Source organism: Macrosteles quadrilineatus, unplaced genomic scaffold (genome assembly GCF_028750875.1).
Source record: "Macrosteles quadrilineatus isolate MER2022 unplaced genomic scaffold, UCM_ALF_1.0 Scaffold_6__1_contigs__length_79288215, whole genome shotgun sequence".
NCBI classification, from domain to species: domain Eukaryota; kingdom Metazoa; phylum Arthropoda; class Insecta; order Hemiptera; family Cicadellidae; genus Macrosteles; species Macrosteles quadrilineatus.
In genome coordinates, this window is record NW_026542599.1 from 8,479,953 (window position 1) to 8,497,416 (window position 17,464).

Here is a 17,464-nt window from a genome sequence, read left to right on the forward strand (position 1 = left end):
CACTGTCACTGTTCAAGGTCGAATTGCATTTGATTAAAATATGTTATGGTCTTTTATGGGGATTGCTAGTAAAATGAATTGTGAATATTATATTGATTGAGAAATTATGGAATTTCTCCATGTTTCGGTCAAACTCTTAAATATGTTTAGTAATTTAAATATCAATTTTCCCCTATTCTTGATATCGTAAACTCCTAAAAACATACGAACTTAAAACATTATAAATATTTACCTACTGCTTAATATATTTGTAAGGGTGAAAAAATGTCTTTACTTCTAAATCATTTGGATTGCTTAAAACGTGATCAAAATTTAATATTTTCAAGGATATTTACCAAGCATTACGAAATATGCGAGAGTATGTTGACGATCCGTATAAGAAGCGTCGGATGTGGTCAAAACCGCCGCTTGACCGCTAGTGAAACAACGGATGGAAATAAGATACGGTTCGAGGGCGAAGGTTGAGACAAGGTGGGTGAAGTATCAACACAGGAAGATGAAGACTGAAGAATGATAGATAAAGGATAACGTGCGAGGAGACTGGAAACTGTGCGTGAAGATTCGATGCTAAATATGAAAGTTCACGGCTTGGCAATGAAGGTTGAAAATTGGATAACATTTAACGCTGAAACGTAGACTGAAACATGAAGGATGGTAGACGAATGGCCAAAGAAGTGTCCAAGAAAAGAATATTGGGTGATGCTAGTTGGAGGCAAGTGGATGAAGAAGCAGTGCTGAACCATGTCGTCTTAATGATGAAGGATGGAAGAATAGGTTAAAAAGGTGCCCAAGAAAAGAAGAGAGGAGCGAGGACAGTGGATGAAGAATCAATGTTGAAATCGGTAGACTATACTATGAAGGATGGAAGAATAATGGTTGGAGAGGTGTCCAAGAAAGGAAGACAGTGTGATAAATGTGTGAGGACATTGGATGAAGAATCAATGCTGAAATATGTAGACTGGACGATGAAAGGGAGCCGAAACCCTCTGGACTAAGACTTCTAGGACCATGTCCTCTTCAGCCATAAGAATAATCGATCAAGTATGCGAAAGGATAACTCTGGAGGAAGAGTTAATGAAGTCACGATGGGGCGAGTACTAAGGAGTCACGGATCCTACACATCATAACTACTTCACGGTCAGCACTCGTCGCATCCCCTCGCCCTCACATCCGCGTATGCTAATATGCCTTCGCCCCGGCCGTGGGGGTGGCTTAGCACTTCCTGATGCTATCGGCGTGCCGCACATCGGTATACCACCCGGAGCCATCTGGGCAGCGTGGGAGAGGAACAGGGAGTTCACAATATGCAAAGCGATGGGAAAACACTCCAGATGTACAATGCTGAGTGTTTTTTTTTTGTTTTTTTTTTATGGTAAAGTTTCAACACGATGTAAATGATTCCTTAGAAATCCTTACTAAGTAGAAAAGGGTCATCCGAATAGAAATTATGAAATCCATGATGCTGCATGGATCAAATTCATGCACCAGGTATAGTCAATCATTCACGAATTCTCACAGAATGTGCTGCATCATGTTAAAATTTCATTATCCCTCTCATTTAGTATATGATGAGACATAAAATATTCTAGAAACCATATGTTGCCCTTTCAGTTTGTCTTTGTAAAAGATTCTCTTTCACAGAAATCAGTTGTTAACAGCAACATTCGTAGGCTCAATTCTACTATATTGATTTTCATTCCAAGACCGGCTACAAATGTAACATGTTGCTTGGATGACTACTAGGTTTCCATACCCCGTGGAGGCTCTACGATAATGGAAGTTACTGAACTTGCAAAGCGGTAAAAGATGACATCATGCAAGTGCATGAAGCCTATCTCTCATCCTGTTTATTATCATGCAGCCTTAGCGGCGTCAAATTATCACACGTCCCTGAACTGGTTCTGTGAAGCTGCGCCGGAGAAATATGAGAAATCACGCATTTTCCTTGCAACCGTGCGACTTTGCGCGGATACACAGTTTCTGTCGACGTCGCGTCTATGAAGTATTACCAAACACACGCGTGATGTTGTTTTGTCCTATAAAAATATGTATTGAAGAACTCGTTGGTTACCAATACAGATTTTAGGCATATTTATGGCAAAATCATTGTATAATGACTTTATATTATAGATAATCCACCTTTAACACAGTTTTACCATCAACCGATTTTGTCACCTCACAGACGTTGTAGACAGTTTTGCACTATAGGAAATAGCTGTCAGGCTATCAATTCAAACCTTATTTTACAGCAATTTTTACAAAACATCCAACAATTTTCGAATCCTGTTGGATACACGCGTGAAGGTTCGGATATTAATTTTAGATTTATTTATTTGAAAAAACAAATGCCAAAAAGATAATCTACTAAGCTAAATCTACCGTCACAGATAAAGCCATAAAATATACCGAGTTGATTTGACCACAACAGGCACCCTAGATTTATTTATATGCGATATTTTTACTTATTTCGTTAAAAGATAATGGTAAAGCTGCCGAACATGAAAAATGTCACAGATTATCCGAAAAACCAGCTTATCAGAAAATATTGCCAGGAACCATAAATTTGTATTTATAAAAACCCCTTTGAATTACGTGCTAAAACAGAAAGTTGTAGTAAATTCCCGTAGAACTCAAAAACCCTGAAGAGCATGTTTTGTCAACAATATACTGTGGAGAAGGCCTACTTGAGATTTCACGTATTTTGTAAAGTGGTAGGAAATTTTAATATTCATTTTCAATATTGCAAATAATTATGCCTACCCAATACCATTATAGTCAATGCCAATACTGTAAAAACAATAAGAGGACTTTCCTGGATCATAAAAAACCAATGAACATGGTATTTTATATGCAGAGCATATTTATACAGAACAGCTGTTTCTACAGCTGACACCCGCATCTCGACAGCTGATACCCCCCTCCCACAGATACTTCCCCTCTCCAAACACATTGTCCCTTGGCGGGGCATTGCTCTCACCCAAAAACTGGGTTGCTCCCCACAAACAATAGCGCTACCTGATTGGCCTACGAATTAGTCGGAATTCGTGGACCTTTTTTGGAATCGTGGTTGACAACGTAAACACAAACACTGAGACCAGGATGAATTTACGGTAGCCACGGACTGTCTGACTACTGTGTTATCACAGAATAAACAGAGTCTGTCTTGTATAATGACGCTTTGATTAGAGGCAATAATTTCTTTTAAGTGGGCATAAAGTATTTCGGTTGTAAAGGAACTAAATAAAAGGTTTGTGTAAGTTTTGGGGTTACAAATTAAATCCAGACTTATTTACTGACGCCGATTGTTCAGCCGAATTTTCATTCTGAATATATTGGAATTTAGGACACTAATCTAAGTTAAGCACTACTATTGAATTTAAGCACCTTGGTAGACATCACATCTATTAAAATCAGTTGTAACCATTTTTTGTTTGGAATAAACTATTTGAATAAGCCACTATATTTTTTCTATCAATTTTTGCCCACTCTGGCAGCTATACGAAGGTTTCTGTTTTCATGTTGATTGATTCTGGACCCAGATGCTAATTGTCAATGTAATTATGCTATTTGTCAATGAGCGTGAGTGATACTTTCTATATATCCGATTCTTATAACAAAAGGTCAATGGTTTGGTTAGTTACCTTACAAAATGCCAATTATATAAAAAAAATCGTGAAAATTAAAAAATATATTTTTACCAATAACTGCTCTGACAACGACCACCACTTTAAAAACGAATGCAAGAAAACGGTACTTCCATATATGTTGGCAAAAACTACCGAATGAAAATATCGATCAATATATCGATTTTTCGATATATCGTTTGGTTAGATAGGTAAGGTTAACCTTAAACTAACTAACCAAACGATATATCGAATTAAACAATCGAATAATAAATATTACTCATTCGGTTGTTTGTGCCAACATATATAGAAGTGTATCCCAGAAAATTATGATAATCATCCTCGTACTTGCGATCACTTAGGAATCTTTTGATACAACTTGTTTCCTCCAACCTTCGCAATAATCACCATTGAACATTTCGCCATCAGAAAGTGTTCGCCAAAATAACGATCTCGTAAATTGCACAGGTTCCTTGGAACACCTGGATCGCAGATGTTTGTTGGTTAATTACTCCAAGATATGACAGAACACAAGACAGCTGCGAGGAGTGTTCACCCTAGTGTATCTCCTTGGCACGCGTCAAACCTCTTGACTGCTCTGATTGGTGCCTTCCTTCCTGTAAAAGTCACCCTCAGTGAACCCAAGGCGCCGAAAAGTCATTCTAGCTTTGAAGGCTTAATTAGTCATAATGTCGATGAAAATGTAGAAAGTTCTTTGGATACTCTGATTGGTGCCTTCCTTCCTGTAAAAGTCACCCTCAGTGAACCCAAGGCGCCGAAAAGTCATTCTAGTTTTGAAGGCTTAATTAGTCATAATGTCGATGAAAATGTAGAAAGTTCTTTGGATACTCTGATTGGTGCCTTCCTTCCTGTAAAAGTCACCCTCAGTGAACCCAAGGCGCCGAAAAGTCATTCTAGCTTTGAAGGCTTAATTAGTCATAATGTCGATGAAAATGTAGAAAGTTCTTTGGATACTCTGATTGGTGCCTTCCTTCCTGTAAAAGTCACCCTCAGTGAACCCAAGGCGCCGAAAAGTCATTCTAGTTTTGAAGGCTTAATTAGTCATAATGTCGATGAAAATGTAGAAAGTTCTTTGGATACTCTGATTGGTGCCTTCCTTCCTGTAAAAGTCACCCTCAGTGAACCCAAGGCGCCGAAAAGTCATTCTAGTTTTGAAGGCTTAATTAGTCATAATGTCGATGAAAATGTAGAAAGTTCTTTGGATACTCTGATTGGTGCCTTCCTTCCTGTAAAAGTCACCCTCAGTGAACCCAAGGCGCCGAAAAGTCATTCTAGTTTTGAAGGCTTAATTAGTCATAATGTCGATGAAAATGTAGAAAGTTCTTTGGATACTCTGATTGGTGCCTTCCTTCCTGTAAAAGTCACCCTCAGTGAACCCAAGGCGCCGAAAAGTCATTCTAGCTTTGAAGGCTTAATTAGTCATAATGTCGATGAAAATGTAGAAAGTTCTTTGGATACTCTGATTGGAGTCTTCCTTCCTGTAAAAGTCACCCTGTACGCAAGGCACCAAAAAGTCATTCTAGCTTTGAAGGCTTAATCGATAGTCATAATGTCGATGAAAATGTGGAAAATTATTTGGATAGTCTGATAGGTGCCTTCCATCCCGTACAGGCCACCCTCAGTACCCAAGGAGCCAAAAAAGGTATACTGATTCACTATTACCTATTCCTCGGAATTAAGGGAGTGAGCTGGTCTAGTGGTTAGAGCGTGGGACTTCGGTTCCAGGGGTCCCAGGTTCAAATCCCGCCAAATCGCCAATGGATTTTATCCAAGTGGTAATGCCGCAACCCCTAGGTCTAGCCTAAAGCAATGTGAAAAATCCTCATAATTACTACTTTGATAATCTTATTGCTGCACTTCAAGAACCGAAAAATTTCCAAATCATTCAAATCTCAATAGGGCCCTAAACACAATTTTTTCTAAACTCTAGTTTATCCTGAAAATAGCAAATTTCATCCTATTGAGGCTTGGGAGTCAGAATTTTCTTTTGTGTGCATTAACAAACGCAATGGCACTTTTACGTTTTTTAAGCACCAAACCCTTATACTGTACAGCAACCTTTAGATATATAGTATCAAGTTCAATGACAAATAACGAGGTTCAGAATCAAAATTGCTTGTTCAAACTAGCAACCCTCATACTTGTAGGCGAGCAATCTAATCTAACAACTCGGCTAAGCAGTCTACCCATTCGAGCCTTTCTAACCACAATGTTATCATAACCCGACAGTATGACTCCATCATCGTCTTCAATTTGAACAGCAGATTCCTGCCAGACCCAACATTATCAACAAAATTATAATCGTAAAACTCCTCGCAATTAGTAAAAATCTAAAATTCCCGAACAGAATTAACTTGTCAACTATTCTACCCAAGCACCATGTTATCATAACCCGACAGTAGACTCCATAATCATCTGAGATGTTAACTAGGACAGCAAACATCTGCTATAACAGCTGATCCGGCGCGTGGGACAAACGGGAGAAATTAAAACACTTCCGGACCTGAATAGGGCTCCGCGTCGCCAAAATTCGGGGGTTCATTTTACGGCGCGTTACAAAACAGAAGATCTTATTACACAAGGAGATGGGACAGTTTGTTCGATAAACCCCTTTGAAAACGAGTGATGAAGCAACTTTGAATCGTGAAGAAATTTGATTGCTTTTAAATTGTTAATTTAGTATTATTGAATATAAATAGTTCAAGTAGACTTTTTGTCGTAAATAACTTCCTTATATATTTATGTTCCTAATTTATCATAATTTGTGTCAAATATTATCGAGGAATCTCATACAACTGCGTGTTTTATCTTAAAACGACTATAATTTGATATGGGGTGATTTCTAAGAAATGGAATGCTATAAATACTACAGTAGTTATTTGTCTCATAACTTTTATTGCTAGTCGATGGTTAGCCTGTAAGTTACGTTATTATAGGGTGTGGTAAGGACGATAACATAATCTTTGACATTAATTAATTAGTCGGGACCTAATTGTAGTATAATGATTTTTTTCATTGGTAATCTTATCAGGAATATAATGATTCGGATTCTATTTTACCCTATGCTCCTTTAAAATTCAACAAGAACTCAAATTTTAATCTTCCATCCTTAAGATCCTGAGGTTATAGAGGTACTAAAATTCCTCATACGTAAAACTAATGATGAAAACATTGCATTTTTTTCAATTATAAGAAAATCCAAGCTGTTGGGAAATCTGCAGTTTAATTAATCTCGTGCAGAGAAAATATTTGTGTTTACACATTTGAACCAAATATAACGCTAAATAATTGCCATCATAAATTACCAAGATACTTGATATCATTGGACTTTTCCTGACAAAAATAACAATAAACAAGTGTAAACAAAGACCAGTTAGACGAGTTTAGAATAACAAGTAAAGAAAACAGTTCAAGTGAGAGCATTTCAAAAGGACTAACGGAATAAAAGACAGTCCAGGCATAAGCTATAGGATCTCAAGGTAAGGGCTAGGGTCACAAAATAGTTCCTAGTATTGAGGAAAGTCTGCTAAGAAAAAGAGCAACACTTCTTCGAACACAATAATCCTTTGGTCGCTCCAACCAAGTGTAGAAACGAGACCATAACTACCTCGTTGTTCTGTATTAGAACAGTTTTGCATGTCTCTGTTGTGTTTAAACTTAAACCAATTGTTTTACGCTTTAACTATTGCGAGTATGGAGGAATTCTACCCTTAGTTAAGAAACAATTTTAGTCGACATTTCGTCTGTTGTTTTAAACGCGAGCCGCACATTATGCTACATTTTCATAAAATATGATGACAAGTCTACTAGCCAATTCTGATGAACAGATGTTATCGTAATTTAAATTAACTAATTTCGAGTATTGTGATTATAGTATGTTAGAAATTATAGCATTTGTAGCCTAATTACACCTTCCAGTTTATCATAAATTACATAATTAAAATAAAAGCATAAAACACGCTACAACAAAACTTCGATAACACGATTTCCAGGTGAATCTTTTTTAGATGATTATCAAGTCTACTCATACAAATCTTCAAATCAAAGAAAAATACGCAATCCTAGGGTAACCCGTGCGATTTCGCACGTAAATATGCATACTACAAACCTTTACTAAATAAATACATTATGTTATTGCTAAAGGGATAAATTAATATAACTACGGGACAAAAATCAATAAAACTGTGTTCCTCTTTTGATGGCTCATCTACAGACCAAGACCTTTCTTTAGACACCTCTTACCAAGTTAGCCCAGCCGTTCTCTCAAATTGGTTGCCACAAAAAAATGAAGCGTATTAAATATATGTATAGATTTCCTTGAGTCACGTTTAAGATTGTATAAAATACACTAATGGGGGTGTAATTATAATTAAGCATTTTTTGTGTCGTGTTAGTGCGGCGAGCATAGGCCCTACACCAAATCCTCAATAGTTTCACTTCCAAATAAAATATCCTACAGTCCAATTCCAAGAAACAAAATTCTCCGTAAATTGCGTCAATTCCGAGAGTATTATGGTAAAGAATTTAAAACGTGATGCATGGATGATGAGCACACCGTGAATTTTCTAAGCTTTTGACACTCGTTATAAAACAAACTCTTCCAAAACAATTAAAAATCACACACAAATTCCAAAATGCAACTTACGCATCGTTGAAGTACTCTGCGAACTGGGGCTGTACGTGATGCGCGTAGAAGGCCCGACCGGCCATCCTTAACAGCAATAACACAGAACTCACTATCACACGGGATACCCTGCACCTCCCCGAGTACCCCGACTACTAAAGGCAGTATGAGGGGTCCAAGCAACGCCAGGTGCTAACCCCCTCCCGGGTACACTCGGGTGTGCACACTGTAGACCTCGGTGCGGGTACCTTGCAGTACAGTCTGGTGTAAATGGAAAATCGGGAGAGCAATTTACAGAATGAAGTTTCCACATTTTCACGCTCAAAAATATGTACTTTTCTATAGGATATAAAAATTGGTCCCATAGTTTTTGGATTGAGTTTTTAGGCATGGTGGAAGAGTTGCAATGTGTTTTGGCAGATTATCACATTATTATCCAAGTTTTATTTCAATTTGTTTTTTATCTAAACGAGATATAATCCAAACCCGCAAAAGGCACATCAAGAGAATAAAGCTTTAAATTGATACCCAATACGCCTATAAACTAAATGTTTAAGGGTCGATTTGCTGCACACAAAAATTCCAACAAATTCTATTAATAATATAGATAGGACGAATGCATTGTGTAAAGCACAGACTGCTAAGATGATAGTTTGAACCTTAGTTGGCATAAGAAAGTTTAGACAGAACTCAATTTAAATTACTATTAAGGTTTTTTTTTGCCTTATTGAACCCAGTTTCTATTGTTACATGGATTGCGTTACACAAATTTATTTTGGACGAATCAAAACCGAACATAGTTAGCTTCTTAAGAGTTTTTTTTCTCGTGTCTTCCCACCGGATGCTCACAGTATGATTGAGGTTCATATTTGCATCCTCAAATAAAATTGTAAATTTTTTAAGCACAACATTTTTTTTTCTTTTTTACTCCCCTATACCATGAATGTATATGGAAAAAGTATTGCTTTCGTCAACATTGTTGAGTTCGGGTTTTGAGTAGGGTCCTTCTGAGCCCAAAAAGAAAGTGGATTTCAAAGTGATGTCTGCCTGTGTTTGTCTGTACCTGTATGTGTGATTAAATTTACGTCCTTGGTATCTCCAGGCGTTATATTTGATTTTGATTTTTAATTGTGATTTTCCCATAAATACTAATCAAATACCTAACAAAAAATAAGTGGCCCGAACGACAGTAATACAAATTTAGTTTGTTAGGTTAACTCCATAGCCTGTGGTTATATTCCTTAAAATTCTAAACGAAATAGCCTAACTTCCATTGCTGTACAAATTACGGTTCAAAAGTTTCCCCATAAAATAACGATAAATAGTATTTTCAAAAACCCCGTTTTTGATCAAAGCTGGTATGTTATGGTCCTTATAATCCAAACAAAATAGCCCCATTGCTGTAAAAATTACTGTTCGAAAGTTATTGCAACTTTTATGATTTTCCTTTATCATAGTTACCCCCACCACATTATAAAGGTTTTTGACAAGCTAATGGGAGAAAGTATGTGTCAGATTGCGGATACCGATTATTTTGTCAACTGTTGCAGGGGCGTGATAACTTTTCATAGTATAATTGAAAGTGTAATATAACTGGGTCAGTACGTCTAGCATAGGCCGCGGCGACATTGAAAGCCGAAGGTATTTCCAAACCTTGGGGGAATCATACAATAGCTAGGCGCGTGCTATTCCTTCGTCTAGCCTCACACCTGGACTTTACAGAGCTTTTGATCCATTTAACTCCAGCTGGCTTTTATTTCTTTCGTAATTTAAAATTTCAGTTATGGGTTAAGTATGAAGAGAGTAAAAATTAATGTATTCTATTTTGTGACACATTTGACGCTGTTATAGTTGTAGTTTTAGTTTTAATCCAGCGTTCCAGTGTGTCAAAAGTACAATCAAGTTTGTTGAGAATCGTGTATGTTAACGGTCAGTCGTTTCTTAAACTAGATTGTTAAGTCATGGCAATTTACTTTTGTTTTGAAAATTAATGAAACCTAGTAGGTACAACAAACCGCTCACATTAATTGATAAGGTTTAGAATCAAACCCAAGACAATAGAAAGCTCTCGCTTCATATATATATTTCAAACGCGCGATCTATGTTATACCTTGGATTAAATATGTATTAAATTAAATTAGGTATTATTACTCTGAGGTTATAATTTAAAACAGCTGACATTTACAAACTCTCGATCCATGTTCTACATCCAAACCTGCAGTTTGCTTAGGTCTCAGCCGATTTTCTACCACCCATTATTTTGTGGTTACCTTCAAACGCCAGACAAATCAAACTATCGATCTTTCTACATTCAAACGCTAGACATTATCTAACTCCCGTTCTATATTCTTCCACAGAATTAAGCTATACAATCAAACAGCGTACATTAATACATTCTCGATGTTTTAACTTCAAACACCAGACAGTGTGGAGCCTGCTGTGTTCTAGGTCGTAGCACTCATAGCACGTGCTCCCTCCCCTATTCTATATCCATTATAATAGAGTCTGCCGTCTGCATCTTGCCTTCGCTTTCTGTTGGATATCGATCGTCTCATCCCAGGTCAATGTCTTAACAAGCCCTCGCGACCGTTAACTTCTCATCACTTTCATCCAGCTCCTTATCAACCACAGACTTTTGCCAATGAAATATACGTTTAGCTTTGACCTTCAATTTTAACATCCTACTACTTTTAGGGTAACTGGTCAAAAATGTGCTTGGATAACTTGGATTAGTACCAACATAGTCATGCGAATCAGACCACATTGTGTAGTTTGTAGTACATTTGTATGTAAATTGGTTTTATGGTGGGAAATAAAATACTTTTGAGTCGTCATTTTTTAAAGCTTTGGGAACTATGCAATTTTGTTTAAGATAATACGGCTCATATAAATTTCTATCAAAATCATCAGAGCATTTTTTTAAATTAGCTTTTTGAGTTATTTTCAATCAATCAATTATTTAAGATGGAGACGCCACTATGTGCGTTAACTATAGTTATTAACTATAAACTTTAGTTGATTATAGAAAAATCACCATTAAAATCAAAATTTCCGTCTGATTAGTTGTCAAATACCTTACAAAATTTCATAAACAATCCAATCAGATCACCAGGTGTAGTCTGTACACAAATCAATTTGAAGGCCCAAATAATAGGATACTTCCACCCAAAACTCAACCTCAACAGTTTTTGACGAAAACATAGTTTCTCCGCATAGGTAGGTACAATTTATATGGAAAGAAAGTAAAAACAGAATTTTGATTGTTGTGGAAAATGAACCTATTTTTGATTAGTTTGTTACACGCAACAATGCTTTAGTTAAATCTGGCGAAATTATGATTATTTTTAAAAATTTATTTCAAAGTTTTAAAAAATATCTGGACATATATTGTTTCAACGAAGAGAAAAAAAAACATTTCCCTTTACCAATTGTGTGAGTTGATTAATAATGATTTAGTAATGATAATAGTAATAATAAATTTCTCTTTTAGTCAAAATTTTCCAAAACACCTTACTCTTTAAAGTATTTTATTTTATAAAGTGAAGAGAACTCAAATGAGGATTTCTAAGATTTTGTTTTGTTTTAAAGTCAATGTGAGTATTTTATCATTTATGTTACTCGGTGAGATTTTGGAGCCAATTACGAGCTTGTTAAAGACTAAAAACAATTTCTTTTGGGGACCAACCTGAAGAAAAAGCTGTTGTAACTGTAAAACAGATTTTGTCGTCAGAGCAATGTTTGACTGTTTATGATCCGGAAAACCCCTTGAATCTATCTTGTGACGCTTCAAAAAAGGTCTTGGAGTGGTTTACTTCAAGTTGAAGGAGTAGACAAGAAACCTGTGACATATATATCTCAGACTCTAACGCCTGCTGAAGTAACATTGAGAGACAAGCGCTTGCACTTGGACGAGTGATTGTTTAAAATGTTTCCTGATGGGTAAAATATACACAATTGATACCGACCCCAAACAATTTTCAAAACACAAAATTTGGATGAGCTCTCACCAAGGCTACAGCGATGCAGAATGCGTATGATGAGGAACAATTATCGCATGACGATGACCTGGACCCTAGGAAAAGCCTTAGCTGCCTAGCTGATACCTTGCCATAGCTGATCTGCTATCGGGAAGTCCTCTTCTGGCTAATGAAGATGGTGAATTAACAGAAGAAGTGGAAGCCTTCGTCCATGAAATCAGTCTGATTAGTATAAACACTACAGACGAAAATGTGACAAAGGTACTTCACTCACAAATGAGAGATCCAATCTGTGCACAACTTAAGTTACTAATTTTGGACGAATGGCCTGTAAAATCAAGTTTACCTAATGAGATTCAAGAATACTTTAACATGAAAGACGAGTTATGTTGTATTGATGGGTTGTTGCCTCGAGGGACTCGGATGATAATACCTCATGAACTACGAGCGGAAATGCTCAAGAGGCTCCACAGTGGACATTTGGGAATCACAAAAACAAGGAAACGTGCTTTGGGAACCATGTGGTGGCCTGAAATTTCTCAAGAAATAGAAAGGAATATCAAATCGTGTCCAGTGTGTATTCAGAACTCAACTAAATCACAGTGAACCATTGATTCCGAGGACTGTCCCGGACTACCCGTGGCAAAATGTGTCTATTGACTTGTTCAAACACAAAGACAAGTGGTATATGGTTATTGTAGACCACTACTCAAAATACTTTGAAGTTGAGGAAATGTATCGAATGAGGGCTTCAGATGTGAATTGGGTTTGCAAGACCAAATTTTTACGTTTTGGAATTCCTCAACGTGTTTATTCAGATAGTGGGACACAGTTTCACCACATTGACTCAAGTGAATGTAAAATATTTGTAAAGGAGTGGGGGTTCTCTATATTCAGATGTAGTCCCCACTACGGGTCGCCGGAATTTTATCCCCCTGGAATTTTACCCCCTGGGCAAAGCTGACGTCACTATGACGTAGTAACCAGAGTGGCCAAAAGTTTGTTCGCGGCCGGAATTTTACCCCCGCGAATTTGGAAGTCTAATGAAAATAGTCAGAGCGTGATTAATTAGATTAGCGATAAAAACCGGAATTTTACCCCCTGTCCATAAACTAGCGTTTAGGCAACTGAAGATGTACGGGCCGGATTTTTACCCCCGGAATTTTACCCCCGGAATTTTACCCCCGGAATTTTACCCCCTGGCTAATTTTAGAAATTGAATGATTGATTTTCTTATTTCTGTTTTTAATTAATCGTAAACATTTCATTATTTAGTAGCCTATCTTTATTTATTTATTTTGTAATCTCAACTAAGTAAACAGAATTTGCTGTTTTATTTTGATAATATTAACCAACAGTTGGCTTCAAAGATCGAATCCTGACACTCGAATCTCAAAATTTATATTAAAACCCTGTTCGATTAGTTAATGTTACATATAAATTAAGATATGCTACTTAATAATAAAATGTTTACCATTAAATTAAAACTGAATGACGATAATTAATCATACTCACAAATTTATATCTGGCCAGGGGGTAAAATTCCGGGGGCAAAATTCCGGGGGTAAAATTCCGGGTGTAAAATTCCGTGGGTAAAAATCCGGGCCGTACATTCTAGGTTTTTATAATTTGATGTGTTCTGATTAAACTCACAACCGTGAAAATATATGTTTAATTCCGCGTTTAATCCATCGAGCTGATGTCGCGAAACTCAAAAGTTCACGGCCGGAATTTTACCCCCTGGTTTGTGACGTCACGTTTGCCCAGGGGGTAAAATTCCAGGGGGATAAAAATCCGCTACCCCCCCACTACTATCAGGGAAATGAGGCAGCTGTGAAAGTAGCAAAAGGGCTAATGAAGAAAAACAACAATAAATTTGAACTTGCCCTTCTTTCTTACCGGACCTCAACTTTTAAAACCGGATTTACCCATCTGAACTTATGTTTGGAAGACAATTAAGAGACAATCTTCCGTCTACTTTGGTTGGAAATCAATGACTTTTTTGAGAGGGAGAATAAGTACCAGCCAACAACATGGATCAAGTGGTTTAAGTGAATTAGAAGTTGGAAGCATGGAATGGATGATCACAGATCTACGTAGACACGATAAGGTAGTCAGGAAATTGAACGAACCACGTTCCTACCTTGTGGAAGCAAGAGAACCATTCGACAAAACCGGAAGTTCTTAGTTCCTGCACCGTAATACGGAGGAGATGGTATTCCTTCAAACTGTTCATTCATAGTCATTAATCATCCATGCAACTCACGTGATCGTCTAGGCGCTGGCACAGTAAACCGTTACGGAAGGTCCATTAAGAAACCAAGGCGATACTGAGCTTCGTAAAGATGTGGACATCTTGAGGCGGGAACGGGATGTTGTAATAAGTCTGTTCTTTTTGTCATATGATTTATTTGTGTTTGAATATGTTTTGTTGTCAGATTATTTTGTAAACATTGGTTTAGTTTTGAAATAGAGTTTGTTGAAACAAGATGTGTAATTAGGGTCATTCCATATGAAATCAAACAATAAAAAATCTTTAAAATAAAAATTAGGAAAATAAAAATCAAATAAAAGTTCTGAATCCAAATATGTTTTTTTATCTATCTTTCATAGTTTTTACAAAATAAATATTTCAAAATGGTAAAAATTGGTGTTTTTTAGCGTGCGCGACAATCTAAAATATTGTCTAGGATGAGTTCTATTGGTCCTATCAAGTTGTACAATGGGTTATTTTAAGGAGGATTTAAATGTCTTATATCTGATACCAAACTCAACCTACTTTGTAAAAATAATTTTTTTTTAATTTCAAAATATTGTTTTCAAAAATAAGAGTTAATTAATTAGGCTATATAATAAAAATTAAAAAGACCTGGCTATAAATATTCTTGGATTAGAAATAGAACACCAAGTAGGAATGGATAAGGCTTAACCCAGAATCTTCTTGGTTTCCTCTGCTTCACCAAAATCAAACAGGCGACCGCAGCAAGAAATGCATCCTGCTCAGTGCTCACTTAACATTGTCCTCGGAACTGACTGCTAGGCCAGCACTATGATCACTCAGCCCAGTTAAAACACGACACTCATTACACAGTCTAAAATTGTTAATTGCATAATCAAGGCTAAGCCATGGCTAAGCATACAACTCTGCCAACAATAAGCTTCAGAAAGACCAATCGATATCATCCAACTTAGAAACCACCACATCAAAACAAACTTAACAATCCCAAGAATCCTTGTCATAAGTAAGTCGTCCCAGTTGAAAAAGAAGCTTGTCTTAAGTCATTAACAAAGCTACAAAAGGCATTGCACTTGCATTCTACACTTAGGCTACGGTAGCCTATTACTAATATTCAGGTTAAAATATAACAAGTTACTATGGCAATTACCAATTAAATTAAGCTCCAACGGCTTATAGATAGAATACGATATGACAAAACTGACGAATTTTTATAGACTGTCCATCATAAAAAACATAATAACTTAGGTACTTAGGTTAATGCTGCTTTTGCTAGTACTGCCCATTCGACTGTATTTCACCCATTTTGTTCTTTGTGTAACATGCCATTGTGTTAATTAAGTTATGTTTGTGTTGTCTTAGAAAGACCTTGACAATGACCTTCTAAACAAAATGTAAAATGAACCAAATGTAATTAGCTTATGGCATGTAGGTACTTAGGATAAGAAACTTTGTATATTTTATGTAGGCCTATAAATGTAATTGACGTACCAATACCAATGCATGTAACTTATGTAGGGTAAATCTGGTTAAATAAATGACTTATGACCATGGGCGGGGGGGGGGGGAGAGGGCAGTTCCCTGTGTAGGCTGAAAAACTATACTACAACTTGAGCTAAACCTAAGTTGTATAAAGCACAGGATTATTTTCGAATCCACAACACAAACACCTCATTAAAACCAGGCCTATACTCCTCGGCATTAAGTTAAATGACTACAGGTTCAGGTACTGCTGCTGTCAGAATTAGGTAACTTCCAGCATTGGACTTACCTGAACGATTTCTTTGACTTTATGAACATCTTAGCTGACTTATGCAATCCATTGACACTGGTTGGTTCCATAATTTAGAAGTTCACTTAAATAGTTTCACCGAAAACCGAGATGAAAACTCACATTTTAATATAAAAATCACAGAAGTTAGGCCTAGTCCCGATGCAGTTCAACACACCCCCACCGTACCGAATTTACCACACACACACAGTAAGTTATCATTATTGTTGATTTTTAACTATAAACTAACAATTATAATTACGTTAGATTTAAGTCAGTCATACTTGTATTATCATTATGTATTAATTTATTTTCACACAAACGCGAGCCTGTCGGCTACGACCGATCTTCTCTTCTAATCAATCAGTCAGTCTTCAAACTTCACTTCACTGTCTTGTCCTTCTTTGATATCGCCAGGCCTGGCTCCCCTGGCGTGGCGCTGGCAGTCGGCGACCGGGATCGGCTCAGCGTTGTTGTTTTTGTTTTTACCCTACCTTTGGCGCGGTGGGGCACACGGGAGGGACTAAGGCTAACATATCTTGTAGTGTCAGCGTTCGCCGCTAGGAATGCTAAGTTGAAAAAATTTAAATTAATTTTTAATTTTTTATTTTTTGTTATAAAATTAACTTTTTAATTATAAAATATTGTTTTAAAGTTATAAAATAAATTTTTAATTTTTAAAATTAAACTGTCATAACATAACCTAACCAACCAGACTTGCTGATAATATAAAAACTATATAAGATAAAAATCTAATTAATGATTACTTATAATTTTTAATTAATTATAAAATTAATTTTAAAATTTAGTATTATAAAATTAAACTGTCATAACCTAACCTAACCAACCAAACTTGCTGATATGAAAAATTTGTTGACAAAAAGGTAATGCTGCCAGCGAGTTTCGAACCCCGGACCTCCTGAACAGCAATCCGAAACGCTACCAACTATGCCACGAACGCCGCTGAAATCACATCGTTTCGTTACGGTAATCGTGTCGCCTCAAGAGAAGACAATAACCACTAGAGATATGACGTCATTACACATTTAGCCTTAGTCCCTTCCGTGTGCCCATTCCACCTTCGGCGGGTCAAGTTGCCATTACTTGAAAACACATGACTGTCAAGCCAGGTTGGCCAACAATGAAAAACCTGAAGCGAAACAACTATGATTGTTCACTATATGAAACACCTTAGAAATCTGTTAGTGCCAG

The 17,464-nt window shown here is 36.7% G+C and overlaps 1 protein-coding gene across 2 annotated transcripts in view; it reads right to left on the reverse strand.

The window, feature by feature from the left end:
* Positions 1–16,603, reverse strand: part of LOC128997270 (myb-related protein B-like) — a 53,526-nt gene extending 36,923 nt beyond the window's left edge. The window contains exon 1 of one of the 2 annotated variants that reach the window (XM_054422888.1): positions 16,253–16,603. In XM_054422888.1, the coding sequence (XP_054278863.1) occupies positions 16,253–16,323 (71 nt within the window). In that variant the 5' untranslated portion in view covers positions 16,324–16,603. Of the gene's footprint in view, positions 1–8,289; positions 8,481–16,252 lie in introns of those variants that run through there. The other variant, XM_054422889.1, reaches the window with a different exon arrangement.
* Between the last annotated feature and the right edge of the window lie 861 nt (positions 16,604–17,464).